At 46.9% G+C, this 14,774-nt stretch overlaps 1 protein-coding gene across 23 annotated transcripts in view; it reads left to right on the top strand.

Moving 5' to 3' along the window:
• Nucleotides 1-10,049: 10,049 nt before the first annotated feature.
• The window catches only part of LRRFIP1 (LRR binding FLII interacting protein 1), a 217,465-nt gene continuing 212,740 nt past the window's right edge, over nucleotides 10,050-14,774 (top strand). For 12 of the 23 annotated variants that reach the window (XM_068245344.1, XM_068245357.1, XM_068245354.1 and 9 more), the window contains exon 1: nucleotides 10,053-10,689. In XM_068245344.1, the coding sequence (XP_068101445.1) occupies nucleotides 10,600-10,689 (90 nt within the window). In that variant the 5' untranslated portion in view covers nucleotides 10,053-10,599. Of the gene's footprint in view, nucleotides 10,690-14,774 lie in introns of all 23 variants that reach the window. The other 11 variants (XM_068245340.1, XM_068245353.1, XM_068245351.1 and 8 more) reach the window with 4 other exon arrangements.

Consider the following 14,774-nt stretch of genomic DNA (forward strand, 5'->3'; position numbering starts at 1 on the left):
TTGCAACAATGCAGGGCAAGATAGCCCTCAGAGAGAGAGAGAGCACAGCGACAGAATGTATGTGTGTCCACCAATCTTGTCGCTCCCCGGCGACGGTGAACACACAACAACGGAAATCAAGTGGGAATGCAATCGCAAGAGTGGCGATTGCCAACAGTGAGATAGCCCTCAGAGAGAGAGAGTGAGTACAGCGACAAAATGTATGTGTGTCCACCAATCTAGTCGCCCCCCCGGTGACGGTGAACACACAATGGAAATCAAGTGGGAACGCAATCGCAAGAGTGGCGATTGCCAACAGTGACACAAGACCGAATAAAGACAGAGCACAAGTGTAGCAAGAAAGACACAGCAAATAACAATGATCCGAACGCCAAGGAAAATAACAAACGCACTCGCTAAGCGCGGTCGCCACACGAAAAGCGCAATAGCGACAAAGCACGCCAACCCTAACTAACCAATGTAACATGAAAACGAATAGAGAACGCGAACGCTTGCTAAACAGTTACCTCACCGAGCCTACAGCAAGCGTTCGTTCCAGACAAGACAGACAGAAGGAGTAACCAGTAGCAACCGCAGCTCTGGCCTACACTCCCAGACAGAGTACAGAAGGAAACACCGCCACTACCGCTAGGGCAAATGCGATCCAGACAGATAGACAGATGGGGCTACCAGTAGCAACCGCAGCTCTGGCTTTCACCCCTAAGGCAGAATACAGCAGGAACCACCGCCACTACCGCTAGGGCGAATGCGATCCAGCCAGATAGACAGATGGGGCTACCAGTAGCAACCGCTGCTCTGGCTTGCACCCCTAAGGCAGAATACAGAAGGAACCACCGCCACTACCGCTAGGGCGAATGCGATCCAAACAGACAGAACGATTTCCTGTCGCCCGCCGCTGGCAACAACACAATCGCAACAGAAAGACAGTACAAGGCAAAACAGATAATACAACCTGACTATGCTAGAAGGAATTCTAGTGCACCCCCAAGGAATTACTCTAAGATAATCTTAGCAAACAATTAGCAAAGGCTGAAACTCCAGGTAAGTTAGCAGGAACAAACCATCATGACCAGCAGGGAATTCTGGGAAGAAATGGTATTTATACTGCAAGCCATCAAAGGAAGCATCTAAGCAATTTGCATGACAAGTGGATGCAAATTCCTCACCAGAAGAGCAGCTCTGCAACTCACAGAGTGAAGACAGATCTCTTTTCCAGAGACCTGCAGCATTCAGGGCCCATTCACACTTGAGCGGGAATCGCACGATTCCCGCTCACGGCAAAACGCTAGCGGTTCTGCAAGAACCGCTACACAATGTAGCGAATGGCAGTGTTCTCACTGCCGCGGTTGCGGTTAGCAATAACTGCAACCGCGCTGCATGCAGCGGTTTGCCGGCGACGAGCGTTCCGCGATTTGCGATCGGGATTAGCGTGCAAAGCACGCTAATCGCGATCGCTCCAAAACCGCTGCAGTGTCCAGTGATTTTTCCGCGATAATGGCAGGAAAATCACTCCCGCAAAACGCCGGCGGTAATCGCCGGCGTTCTGCAGTTCTAAGTGTGAATGGGCCCTCAGACCTAAAAAATGGTCAAAAAGCTGTCTGCCTGTGCAGACAGCAGAGCAGATCATTACACCCTGTCAGAGCCGGGACAAGGTCCTCCAGCCCCCTAGGCTGAGACAGCAAAGTGCGCCCCCCCCCCCCCCCATCCCTCCCACCCTATCCGTCACACACTGATTGCTATTAGACTAAGAGGCGCCCCAGGGCCCTCATACCCCTGCAATACCTTAATCTCTAGTTATCTGGCTTGCAGTCACTGCCATGTACTCCTGTTCTTATTTCTCTCTGCTTCAACCACAATAGAGGAATGATAGCTGAGTGAGTTGTGCGCCCCCTCCTACACTGCACCCTGAGGCTGGAGCCTCTCTTGCCTCTGCCTCGGCCCGGCCCTGTTCGTCAGGGACTACCTGTACTGTCTATTTATGTGATATGCTGCATTTTTTTTTGTATCAATGGAAAGAGGGCGTCATCCAAAATTTTGCTGGGCAGACCTACTCAGATCGCTGTTTAGTTTATGTAAATTTGGCTCCACCCACGACCACACCCACATTCTGATCCATGGCCACACCCATTTTTGGCTGGAATGCCCAAAAGTGCCCCAGATCTCTAAGGATCCTGGGCAGCATGGTGGCGTAATGGTTAGCGCTCTTGCCTTGCAGCACTGGGTCCCTGGTTTGAATCCCAGCCAGGTCAACATCTGCAAGGAGTTTGTATGTTCTCCCTGTGTGGGTTTCCTCCGGGCACTCCGGTTTCCTCCCACATCCCAAAAACATACAGATAAGTTAATTGGCTTCCCTCTAAAAATTGACCCTAGACTATGATACATGCACTACATGATACATACATAGACTGAGGGACAGTTAGTGACAAGACAATATACTCTGTACAGCGCTGCATAATATGTCAGCGCTATATAAATACTTAAATAAATAAAATAAATAAACGCCCCTGCGAATAATTAAACCTGTTAAAAGATGCTGGTAAGTTTCTCTAATAATAACCAAAGAAGTATGGGATATCTAACCCAGATAGGCTCGTCTCACCCATAAGTATGATAGTATCAAACAAAAGGTATAGGGAGCACTGAGCTGGTGTAAAAATATATATATAATTTTATTGCTGAATTTAAATGGCCTATGGACATACAAAAACCAGACAAACATATACCCTCCCATAAAAACTGGATCTGGGACAAGCAGTATACTGAGGGAGCTGCATGGAACCGGAGTGCACTCCTATATAGTCCAAAAACATGCATGCAAAAAATCTTTCTTCAGGCCCGCAGTAACCTTGTATCCAGAACAAACCAGGCTGGGTCACCGGACAACAGTACAATCAACCCGTGTGTACATCTATAAGGATACACGCTTCTGCATAAGTAATGCGTACGCTTCTCATTACTGACACACAAAGCAGTGTCAAACCTCAACCCCCGCCAGTAGAGCGAGACTCACACTCACGTAACCATCCATTGTGTGTCGCAGCTGAAAGATAATCTTGGCCGAATGTTCAGTATGTCACCGCACCATTGCGACGGCCATCACAGGGACATCAAGCACCGTTTTTGGGCTGTTTTTGGCTATGACAGCAGGGCGGGGGGGGGGGGGGAAGAGATGCGGAGGCACGGGTGATGGAAGCCGGGACGTACTTCCGGGTAGTGCGGCGTGTCAAGTGACGCGTTTCGTCACGACCCATGTGACTTCTTCAGACGTGACGTAGACTGGAGGTGTAAGTCCTTTTATGCCTTCAAAAAACCGCCCATAACATGGGCCGATCCTATGCAAATGTAAAAGAACAGTCTGTTTTCTGCCATCTACTGGCCAGAACAAGTATATGCACCCAGGTGAGGTCAACACAGGAAAGCTTCTCAATGTATATTCATATGCCTATAATGTCCGCTTTTTCAACGGGTCTTACAAAAAAGATTTTATGTTCAGATCCTTGTTAAGGCCTTTTGGGAATAAGCTGCCACACTTGTAGATCCACATGGATTCTTTTCTTAACAATTGTGTATCATAATCTCCACGACGTGGGCTGATATTTAGTTTATAGATACCCATAAATCGCAGCCCTGACACATCAGAATTATGAGTGGTCCTAAAGTGTAAAGCAAAGGGATTAAGTTTCTTTTTATCAATGGTGGTACTTCTGATATTAGAGATATGCTCTCCAATCCTTGTATTCAAAGGTCTATAAGTCTTCCCAATGTAAATTAAATTACATGGGCATCTAATCTGGTAGATAACACGAGTGGTATTACATGAAATATAATCATTTCCCCAAAATGTTTTTGATCCATCAAAATTGCAAAACTGACTGCCTTTATTTACATATCTACACAAGCCTGGTTTGTTCTGGATACAAGGTTACTGCGGGCCTGAAGTTTGATTGGAAACAATGGAAATCAAGTGGGAACGCAATCGCAAGAGTGGCGATTGCCAACAGTGACACAAGACCGAATAAAGACAGAGCACAAGTGTAGCAAGAAAGACACAGCAAATAACAATGATCCGAACGCCAAGGAAAATAACAAACGCACTCGCTAAGCGCGGTCGCCACACGAAAAGCGCAATAGCGACAAAGCACGCCAACCCTAACTAACCAATGTAACATGAAAACGAATAGAGAACGCGAACGCTTGCTAAACAGTTACCTCACCGAGCCTACAGCAAGCGTTCGTTCCAGACAAGACAGACAGAAGGAGTAACCAGTAGCAACCGCAGCTCTGGCCTACACTCCCAGACAGAGTACAGAAGGAAACACCGCCACTACCGCTAGGGCAAATGCGATCCAGACAGATAGACAGATGGGGCTACCAGTAGCAACCGCAGCTCTGGCTTTCACCCCTAAGGCAGAATACAGCAGGAACCACCGCCACTACCGCTAGGGCGAATGCGATCCAGCCAGATAGACAGATGGGGCTACCAGTAGCAACCGCTGCTCTGGCTTGCACCCCTAAGGCAGAATACAGAAGGAACCACCGCCACTACCGCTAGGGCGAATGCGATCCAAACAGACAGAACGATTTCCTGTCGCCCGCCGCTGGCAACAACACAATCGCAACAGAAAGACAGTACAAGGCAAAACAGATAATACAACCTGACTATGCTAGAAGGAATTCTAGTGCACCCCCAAGGAATTACTCTAAGATAATCTTAGCAAACAATTAGCAAAGGCTGAAACTCCAGGTAAGTTAGCAGGAACAAACCATCATGACCAGCAGGGAATTCTGGGAAGAAATGGTATTTATACTGCAAGCCATCAAAGGAAGCATCTAAGCAATTTGCATGACAAGTGGATGCAAATTCCTCACCAGAAGAGCAGCTCTGCAACTCACAGAGTGAAGACAGATCTCTTTTCCAGAGACCTGCAGCATTCAGGGCCCATTCACACTTGAGCGGGAATCGCACGATTCCCGCTCACGGCAAAACGCTAGCGGTTCTGCAAGAACCGCTACACAATGTAGCGAATGGCAGTGTTCTCACTGCCGCGGTTGCGGTTAGCAATAACTGCAACCGCGCTGCATGCAGCGGTTTGCCGGCGACGAGCGTTCCGCGATTTGCGATCGGGATTAGCGTGCAAAGCACGCTAATCGCGATCGCTCCAAAACCGCTGCAGTGTCCAGTGATTTTTCCGCGATAATGGCAGGAAAATCACTCCCGCAAAACGCCGGCGGTAATCGCCGGCGTTCTGCAGTTCTAAGTGTGAATGGGCCCTCAGACCTAAAAAATGGTCAAAAAGCTGTCTGCCTGTGCAGACAGCAGAGCAGATCATTACACCCTGTCCTCCTCTCCCCGTCCCAGCATTGCCACACTCCCATACATGGCCGCAATACAGAAGACAGCTCGTGCCTACACAGAGCTCATTTGGCTCCATGCCAGTGCATCCAAACTCCATCAACGAGTCCTTGTTGACCGGCGTGCAGGGGTCTCAGTGCTGGAGCTTTAAGGAAGAGGGAGATTGGGGAAACCTCTGGAGGATCCAGAGGCTTTCTTTTACCTTGTTAACTACCCAAATTGGACACTTTTTTCCCTACAGGTTCTCTTTAAATAACTCCAGGGTGAGTTTATTACAAAACTGTGCGCACCTGCACTACTCTGAAATCACACACTATTTAATTGAAGCAATCCTTTTCGTGTCAATATAACAGCAGCAGATTTTTATTGTTAAAGCCAGTCTTGGTTTGCTGAATCTCTCGAGACATCTGAAATGGAGGTACTTAGAGATGCTTTTAGTAAATCAGGCCCACAATGTTCTTCCTTCCTTCAGGAATTTGGACAGAGCAGGGAAGGATTAGAACCTCTCTTGTAGATTGTTACTGCTGTCTACATCCACAATTCAACGAGGAGAATTCCATTCAATTCCTTTTGCTGTAGATGTGTTCAGTAGCTCCTTCACAGGAACAAAGACAGCAAAAAAATGATTTACCAAGGATGAGGATGATTTTGAACCTGTCAGGTATTTATTACTGTGTGTGGTCCTAATAGGACATTTCATGCACATCCTTTCACGCATAGTGTCACCATGTCAGAAAGGGGAAGACATTTCCACAATGGGACACAGGAAGCAATCACCAACTGACAGTGCTTCTAAACCTTTCCAACACTACCTAAACCAGCAAAAAAAAAAGTCTGGGGTTAGTCTCCATTTGTTACATATTAGTTTGGCATCATTACATTTTCAGAACATTGCAAAGCCCTAATATGGATAGGGAAAAGCATTGGCCCTAGACCTCAATGGACATATGACTACTAGGGTAGGGTCTAGATCAGGGGTCTCAAACTCGCGGCCCGCAGGCCATTTGCGGCCCTCGATACAATATTTTGTGGCCCTCGCCGGCAAAAGCTTCCTTATAGTTTGCTTCAGTGCTCCCAAGTAATCCGCCGCATCCCCGCCGCTAAACGAGGGCTGCAGAGCCCCCAAATCGCCCGGGGCGCAATCCGCCGGCATTTCCTGGAAGGGGCAGAGCTTTCAGTTTCAGCTCTGCCCCTCCTGACGTCAATCGCCGCACGTATCCCTGCCTCTCCCCGCCCCTCTCTGTGAAGGAAGAGTGAGAGGGGCGTGCAGAGGCGGCGATGCGCCGCGATTGTGAAATTCCTTATGCGGCCCAGCCTCATCCTGACTTTGCCTCCTGCGGCTCCCCAGGTAAATTGAGTTTGAGACCCCTGGTCTAGATTGTGAGCCCCTCTGAGGGACAGCTAGTGACAACAACACTATATACTCTGTAAAGAGCTGTGGACGTTGTCAGCACTATCTAAATACTACATTTCCCCCAGCCATGTGTCTTTTTTTTTGTCTGTTTAAAGGACAACTGTAACCTTTTTTTTTTAAAAAAAAACAGTTAGATGCTCACCTTAGAGGAGGGAAGGTTCTGGATTCTTTAGAGCCTTCCTGCTCCTCACTCGGGTCTCCTCAGAAAGGCCAAGGAAGTACTCGAGTCTAGGACTTCCGAAGACGAGAGGCCTTATTCTCACAACCTCCTCCTCATGTTAATACTTTGTCTTGCTTTGGCAATGCTAAATGTATTTGGTCCTGCCAATAAAGCTTTTTTGAATTTGGATTTGGATTTGGCTTCGTACTGCACATGTGCAAGTCCAAGCTCACGTGTGCTCAAAATGGAGCTCTGCGGGGAAGGAGGGGATGCAGAAAAGACTGAAAAGGCTCTTTGGTATCCAGAGCTTTCCCGCCTCTTAGGTAAGCTAATAGATATCTCACTGCCAAGTTTTGGAAGGGACCCCTACGACCCTCTTCCTGGCTTCTCCATAATATTTGGTGGATATGCAGAATGGAATGAATTTTAGACACTCTGGAATCTACGATGCACATCTTTCACCAGATATGGTTCCAACTGCATGGCCCACTTCCCATTAGACTAGCCACCACCCTCCTAATATTCTGATGATACGTGACTCACCAAGCGGTATTGTCTAATTTTGACTTTAGAGTAACATGTATGGCTCTTGCGCAGCATGTACGGCTATTCGCCAATTTGTTTGGTTTCTGTTATTGTTTTACTTGCAAAATTGTTTAAAAACCTCAATAAAAAGTAAGTACAAAACAAATTAAATAAAAAATAAACATTGTTTCTGAGACCACTGCATTGTATCTGTTGTTTGTTGAAACAAACATGATTGTAATCTTCATCATGGATACTCCATGACCCCTCAGCAGCCGGCCAAGACCCTCTTGTTCTTCTTGCTCTCTTCCATGTACGAGCACAGTAGGGTTTGTGCCTGCGCAATAGCAAGGAGCCGCTTATGCATGGAGGAAAAAGCTGTGCCCAATGTTACTGCCATACTTTGCACCTGCACAGTGCAGCTGCGCACATACACAGAGGGGAGTGTGGCTCAGAATATTTTAAAAAGGGTCCCAGCATAGGAAGCAAAGGGTGTAGGAAGATCAGGGAAGCCTCTCATTAGCAGTCAAGGCCGGATTTACTGTATATTTTTGTGCCCCTAGGACAAGTATGCTGTGGCTCCCCTTTCTATCTTGTGCAGCAGTGCCCCTCCCATTTCAAGTGCAACCCCCTCTTCCATGTGTATTATTCATGTACAGCACACATTTGTTTCATGAAAAGCTCCCTTTCTGTTTTTCATGTATTGCTCCCCATTTTCAGCCTCCTTTTTCATATGTAGCAGCCCCCCTTTCATGTCCAGGTGCCCTTTGGGCTGCAGCCGCCCAAGGCCCTGGCCTCTGTGGCCTTTCCAGAAGTCCAGCCCTGTTAGGGCCCGTTTCCACTATCGCGGAAACCGCCGCGATTCCACAGAGTTTCCCCGCACATGAATCCCACGGGGAAACTCTGCCATAGGGGAGACTGGCGCCGCTGGCGAATCGCTTGGGGTAGCGATTCGGCCGGTACTGGCCGCATAATTCGCTGCGGAGGCTGCGAATCCCATAGCCGTGCATGGCACGGCTCATGGGATTCGCCTGCGATCCCGCCCACCCGCTCAGTGACGGCTTGCGTCTCGCAGACGCACACCGCACTAGTGGAAACGAGCCCTCAGCAATAGATGTTATTGAGGTGTTTTCTAAATTTATGGTAAATACAGCTTTGGGAGCAGAGAGAGGTAGGAATAACACAATCTCCATATCAAGCTTGAGTAAACGGGATGATATGAATGCAAAAACAGCATACTGTATACTATAGACAGTCAGGCACTTAAAGCGGACCCAAACCAAACATTTTTTTAATTCAAAATATTTAGTTGCACCACTCTGACACATACAAAGATAAATAAACACTCCTTTAAGTCTATGAGCATTTCAGTGCATGCTTTTCACCCTCCTCTTTGCATAACTAGGGTCAGGGCCGGGCCGAGGCATAGGCTGGAGAGGCTCCAGCCTCAGGGCGCAGTGTAGGAGGGGCGCACAATTCATTCATCTGTCATTCCTAATTGTGTATGAAGCAGAAAGAAATAAGAAAAGGGGATACATAGCAGTGACTGCAAGCCAGATAACTAGATATTAAGGTGTGGGGGAGGTTGTGGGCCCTGTGGCCCTCTTAGTCTAACAGCAATCAGTGAGTGACAGCTGGGGTGGGAGGGGTGGAGGGGCGCACTTTGGTGTCTCAGCCTTGGGTGCTGGAGGACCTTGTCCCTGCTCTGACTAGGGTTATACAGGTGGCAGCCATTAGCAATTCCTCCTTTGCCCAGACACCACCTACTCCACCAGTTTGCCGGATTATTTGCCGGCAATATGAAAGGAAAGGAGGGGTTTCTCCAATAAATGTAAAATATTTTATATTTGTCATCATGCAGCTGAAAAAAGGCTGCTATTTATTATTATAATTTAGAAAATAGATTTTATTTCTGAAATCTTGTATTTTTAGTTTGGGTCCACTTTAAATACAAAGTGGGCCGAAACTGTACACTAGCCAGAGACTTCCCTCTACCTAAATATCTACAGTATCTATTTTGTTCCCTTGCCAGTTCAGGTTCACTTTGCAGGGGATAGATACATTTAGGTATCTGTAAAGGATCATCCTCAAGGCAACCTAGGCAAATGCCTGGGGACGTGTGGTTGTCAAGAGGGGCCCAGCTGCCACCATCTATGATCCAATTCTCACCCTTACTTATCAGAAAGACTATCAAAATTAGCCAAATCTGCCTTGGGCCACATTTAAGCTAATTTTTCTCTGGGTAATAGCGAACAATAGGGGAAAATGGGTAAAACTTAGTGACCAAATAAACTCTGCCAAAATCAGATATAGCTCAGAGGGGGTCAGACATGTATATGAGGGTGAGGAATTTACTACAAGTCCAGAGTTTCTCTTTAATGTCTGTGGGAATTTCGTGATGAAAAGGACTGTCTGAGCATATAACAATCCAGATAGTATTATCCCTGAGTCATAATGGGAAACTATGCTATTCTCTGAGGTGAAAGCTATGCACTTTGTCCTGCACTCTTCTTCTCCCATCCCCTCTGATGCGGGCTGCAGTAGTTGGGGGGAGACGAGCGATGGGGAGGTGAGAGAAAGAGGAGGGAGAAGAGGGGGGGGACTACCCTGCAGAGAGGAAGAACATCTGACCCATTTCCTATTGCAATCTGAATGCTGGAAACTGTAGCATAGTGAGAGATACAATAGCAAGAGTGGGCTTACATCGCGTGTAATCAGGGGACATGACAGGCAGGCATCTGCCTCTAGAGCTCAGCGAACAATAATCAGCATCAGCAGGGACAGGATCAGCAGAGGACACACTGTGACAAGGACAGCAGCAGGGCCATAGGCACACACATACCAGCTGCGCATCCACTGTATGCTGGAGATAAGGGGAGGCACATTGTCACTACCAGCTGAAGAAAGAAGCCAGGAATGCTTCATCCTGATAGCCAAGGCAAGCAGCGTTCAGCAGGGATCAGAGGGAGGCCATTCTGATAAAGGGGCATTGCCCTGGATAGAGCACGCTAGAGGAGAGCAGGACCCTCTCATTTGCTGCTACAATTAAGGTGGACTGCACCCCTTGTTGGGGGTTTTCCTACAGAAGACTCCATGTGGATATAGAGGTGATCTGGCCCTCCTTATCTCACCGCTACCAGCACAGAGATGGGCACTCAGGGCCCTGGGAGGAAAAGGCACCCCAATAGGGAGAGGCTGTCTGCTGAGGACCATGCCTTGAACCAGATCGCACGAGAGGTGAGAGCAGTGCATGTGATTTCTGTCACCTACATCCTTATCCCTATATATTGTAAGCAGCACATGTCCTTTTATAGGTGCCCATTAACGGTACAATTTTTTCATCAGATGCGATGTTTCGATGCAAAATTATTATTAGTAATAGGTAGTAATTATCGATTGTCCCCTTAAATGGGATTACGGCATTTTCTTACGTATGACTCGATCGTAAATCCAACATTCGCATCGATTACGATTTCTGTTCCAATCAACCATAGAATTGTTCTGTATCGATTTTTGCCACACACTGCACAGTTTTGTGTACAATTCAATCATGCAAATCACATTGAAGGATCACATATTATGAAAAAATGGTACCGTTAATGAGCACCTTATGAGGGTTTTAATAAATACTCCCTGCTATGGGTAACATCATGTCATATACCCCTGTATGCATATGCTGTCTCTGTATTTGTTTGGACTGCTCCATTAATGCCTATGAATGCTCTCCAAACAGCCCCTTGTACTTTCATTAACTAAAACATACTTTATTACTGTAATGAATTAACTGTGACAAGTCTGAGTACAGCCTGAACTCAGCTGAAGAGCCTCCTGCGGTACATGTACTACATGCAGAGAGGCCAGGATCTACATTATATGCTATGATGTTTGTGATGTGGCTGGAAATCATGGCAGTGCTATGTAATGTATGGCTGCTATGCAGAGCTATAAAGACATTTGTGACAGTGCTTCTCTATGTGCATCCCACTTATCACTGCCAGCTCAGGAATGAGTGTGGGTGAGGGGGGATCATAGCAGCTGCTCTCATTGCTGACCACTCATTGCCTGGGTAATCACGCATTTTTTGGGTGACCACTCATTCCCTGGGTGACCACTGATTAACTGGGTGACCACTCATTTCCTGGGTGACCACTGATTGCCTAGGTGACCCCTTATTGTCTGGGCGCCCACTCATTCCCTGGGTGACCACTGATTAACTGGGAGACCACTCATTTCCTGGGTGACCACTAATTGCCTGGGCGACCACTCATTTCCTGGGTGACCACTGATTGCCTAGGTGACCCCTTATTGTCTGGGTGACCACTCATTTCCTGGGTGACCACTGATTGCCTTGGTGACCACTCATTTCTTAGGTGACCACTGATTGCCTAGGTGACCCCTTATTGTCTGGGTGACCACTCATTTCCTGGGTGACCACTGATTGCCTGGGTGACCACTTATTGCCTGGGTGAACGCTATTTTCCTGGGTGACCACTCATTGCCTGGGTGACCCCTCATTTCCTGGTTGACCACTGATTGCCTAGGTGACCCCTTATTGCCTGGGTGACCCCTCATTGCCTGGATGCCCCCTCATTGCCTGGATGAACCCTCATTTCCTGGGTGACCACCACTCTTTTCCTGGTTGACCCCGGATTGCCTGGGTGACCCCTCATTGCCTAGGTGACCACTTATTGCCTGGAGGATCAATGATTACCTGGGTGACCACTTATCGCCTGGGTGACCACTGATTACCTGGGTGACCACTTATTGCCTGGGTGACTACTGATTACCTGGGTGACCACTGATTACCTGGGTGATCACTGATTGCCTGGGTGACCACTCATTTCCTGGGTGATCACTGGTTTCCATGGTGACCACTGATTGTGGGTAATTACTGATTACCTGGGCCTCTCTTACGCAGTGGATTCTTCTAAGGTCGATTCCATGAATATAGCTTAGTGCTGCCCCAATCTTTTGGAACTAATGTGTCCTTATTCAATTCACTTTTTCTTTTATTCTCCTAGGTGATGTGTTCACACCTTATCGATAAAATGTCTTTTATGCCACCAGCAAGCAAGAAAATACTATTTTGACTGTATTTTTTTCACCTACCTTTTGGTACCTTTTAAATTGCAAAGTGCTAAAACATTGTTTTAAACAGAAGATGAGAAATTATCTCCTAGGAGAAAACTTAGGAGAAAAAGTGAATTTGATCAGGTCCATTGTGTTTTAGAAACACCTTTCCATTGCAATTTGGAGCTAGCTAAGTATTTCCACAGCTGAAAGTAAGGCCAAATTGTGCTGTGTTTGGAGTACAGTTGTGTTTCTCATTCATTTTTAATACCACGGCTAATCCACTGGCTGGCAGCAAACTCTGACCCTTACTTCCTGGTTTCTGTTTCAAACTAGTGGAATGACAGCGTTTTGTCTGCATACACAAAACACCCCCAAAACCTGAAATAATGAAGCTGAAAAAATGTTTGCTAGTAAATGTATAGAATGTAAGTGAAAGCATTCCGTTTATCTCAGGGGAAGAATTTGAATACTCCAGAGGTACATGCAGGGTTAAAGGACAAAAGCAAGAAAGACAGTCCCAGGAGAGCTCCTGTTTTGTTGTCACATGGCCAACCCCAGACTGTGACAAGGCTCTTTCAGCTGTTGTGTCACCTGGTGCTGCTGTCATGCTGGGAGATGCCCTAAGCCTTCTGCCCCTATAATGGAATCACATTAGCCCTCCACTGACCTGAGTCTTTCTGGTGTATGTTTTAGTAAAAAAAAAGATGCATTGGCAGCAAGAAACATGTTTTCAAAACAGTTTACATGTTACTAGGTACACAGTAATTTGGGGGCAATAACTGCCTCGAGAAATGGGAGCTGCCATAGGTGTGTATGTTAAAATTTTGAATTAGTGGCTACAGCCGTAAATTTGGGTGCCGGAAGCATATGCGAAGATGGCGGCGGAGAAGTTTCGCTACTCTGTAGCAGAACTTTGTAGCGACAGAGCAAAGCATCATAGAGGCTATTTTATGCACTACAGAGTTCTGCTAATGCTGGGTACAGACGATTAAATAATCCATCCGACTGACATGATCTGTCGATTATTTGACATGTCCAATTTGCTCCTGACCGATAACGAGATCGATTTTGGGAAGTTATTATCGAATACTCCATCCTGTTATCGATCGGGAGCAGTTTGGACATGATACAACATCCTGTCAGATTACCGGGCGATCGGACAGGAAAATGCATTGTATGTACCCCACATAAGATGTAGCAGAACTCATCAGTGGATAAAATAGTGGTAGGGACAGTGGAGTAGCATGATTGCGACTAATTCATCCACTTGTTAGGTGCAAATGGGGATAAATGAGTGTTAGGTGCACTCAGGTAGTTTAGTGATAGGCACAGATGCAGGGGAGGTTAGTGTGAAAATGGGTTGAAATAGGCAACAGTAGAATATCGGTAACACCACTGATACACCACCTCTCCAGGTATCGGCCAATCTCCATTATAAGACAATTTTAACTTCGGGTAAAGGAAACCCAGATGTAATAAAACTTGTTATAGTAAACATGTTTTTGCCCTTATATGACGCTGACTCTGGATATACCGTAGTAAAAAAGTGTGGGGTGCATGCAGTGTGAAACCCATGGTCTGCTGCTCTCTACAGGCCGGCTCCAAGCGAGCTGATGCCTGATAACATTTGTAAGACAAGAAGAATGGCACCGGCGCTGGGTATACAGTACGGTACAAATAAACAGTCTGGGGAAAATGAGGAATAATGTGCACATAAACAAAAGAGGATGCAGCTTTACCATTTTCGTGTTGCAATCACTGATAAAAGTATTGTCACTGACCTCCCACGGGATTGCACGTACTCCCGGGTATCTCTTCCCTTATTAGTGATAAAGCTCCTGGTAGCATGTGGAGCGCAGTACAGGCTACTTTCACTTGTAGTGCAGATCAGAGTGGGCTGCCGCGATGCAAAACTAAGGAAAGTGGAGACGAGAGTGCTAAGTCCCACCTGCTGAGTTATCAGAGCCACTCGCAATACAGATGCTAGTGGCTTATCATGATTGGTGCATTTTGAAGAGAGGCTTCATGATTGGCCCAAGTGTGAGCAGAAAGTTTTGCTGAGTAACTAAGCAGCTTAGGGTGACCCAAAACCACTAGGAAAAGTTCTGCAGGACACACGCTGAAAGTCTCGCCTGCAGAGTTTTCGGAGCCACTCACAGGAAACGAGTGGCTGTCTCTATTCAGTGACGGCTGAAATTTTTAAGGAGCCCTGGATACTGTACAGCAATTTGTCCAGTCTGGTTATGCAG

This window comes from Hyperolius riggenbachi, chromosome 7 (genome assembly GCF_040937935.1).
Source record: "Hyperolius riggenbachi isolate aHypRig1 chromosome 7, aHypRig1.pri, whole genome shotgun sequence".
Lineage (NCBI taxonomy): Eukaryota > Metazoa > Chordata > Amphibia > Anura > Hyperoliidae > Hyperolius > Hyperolius riggenbachi.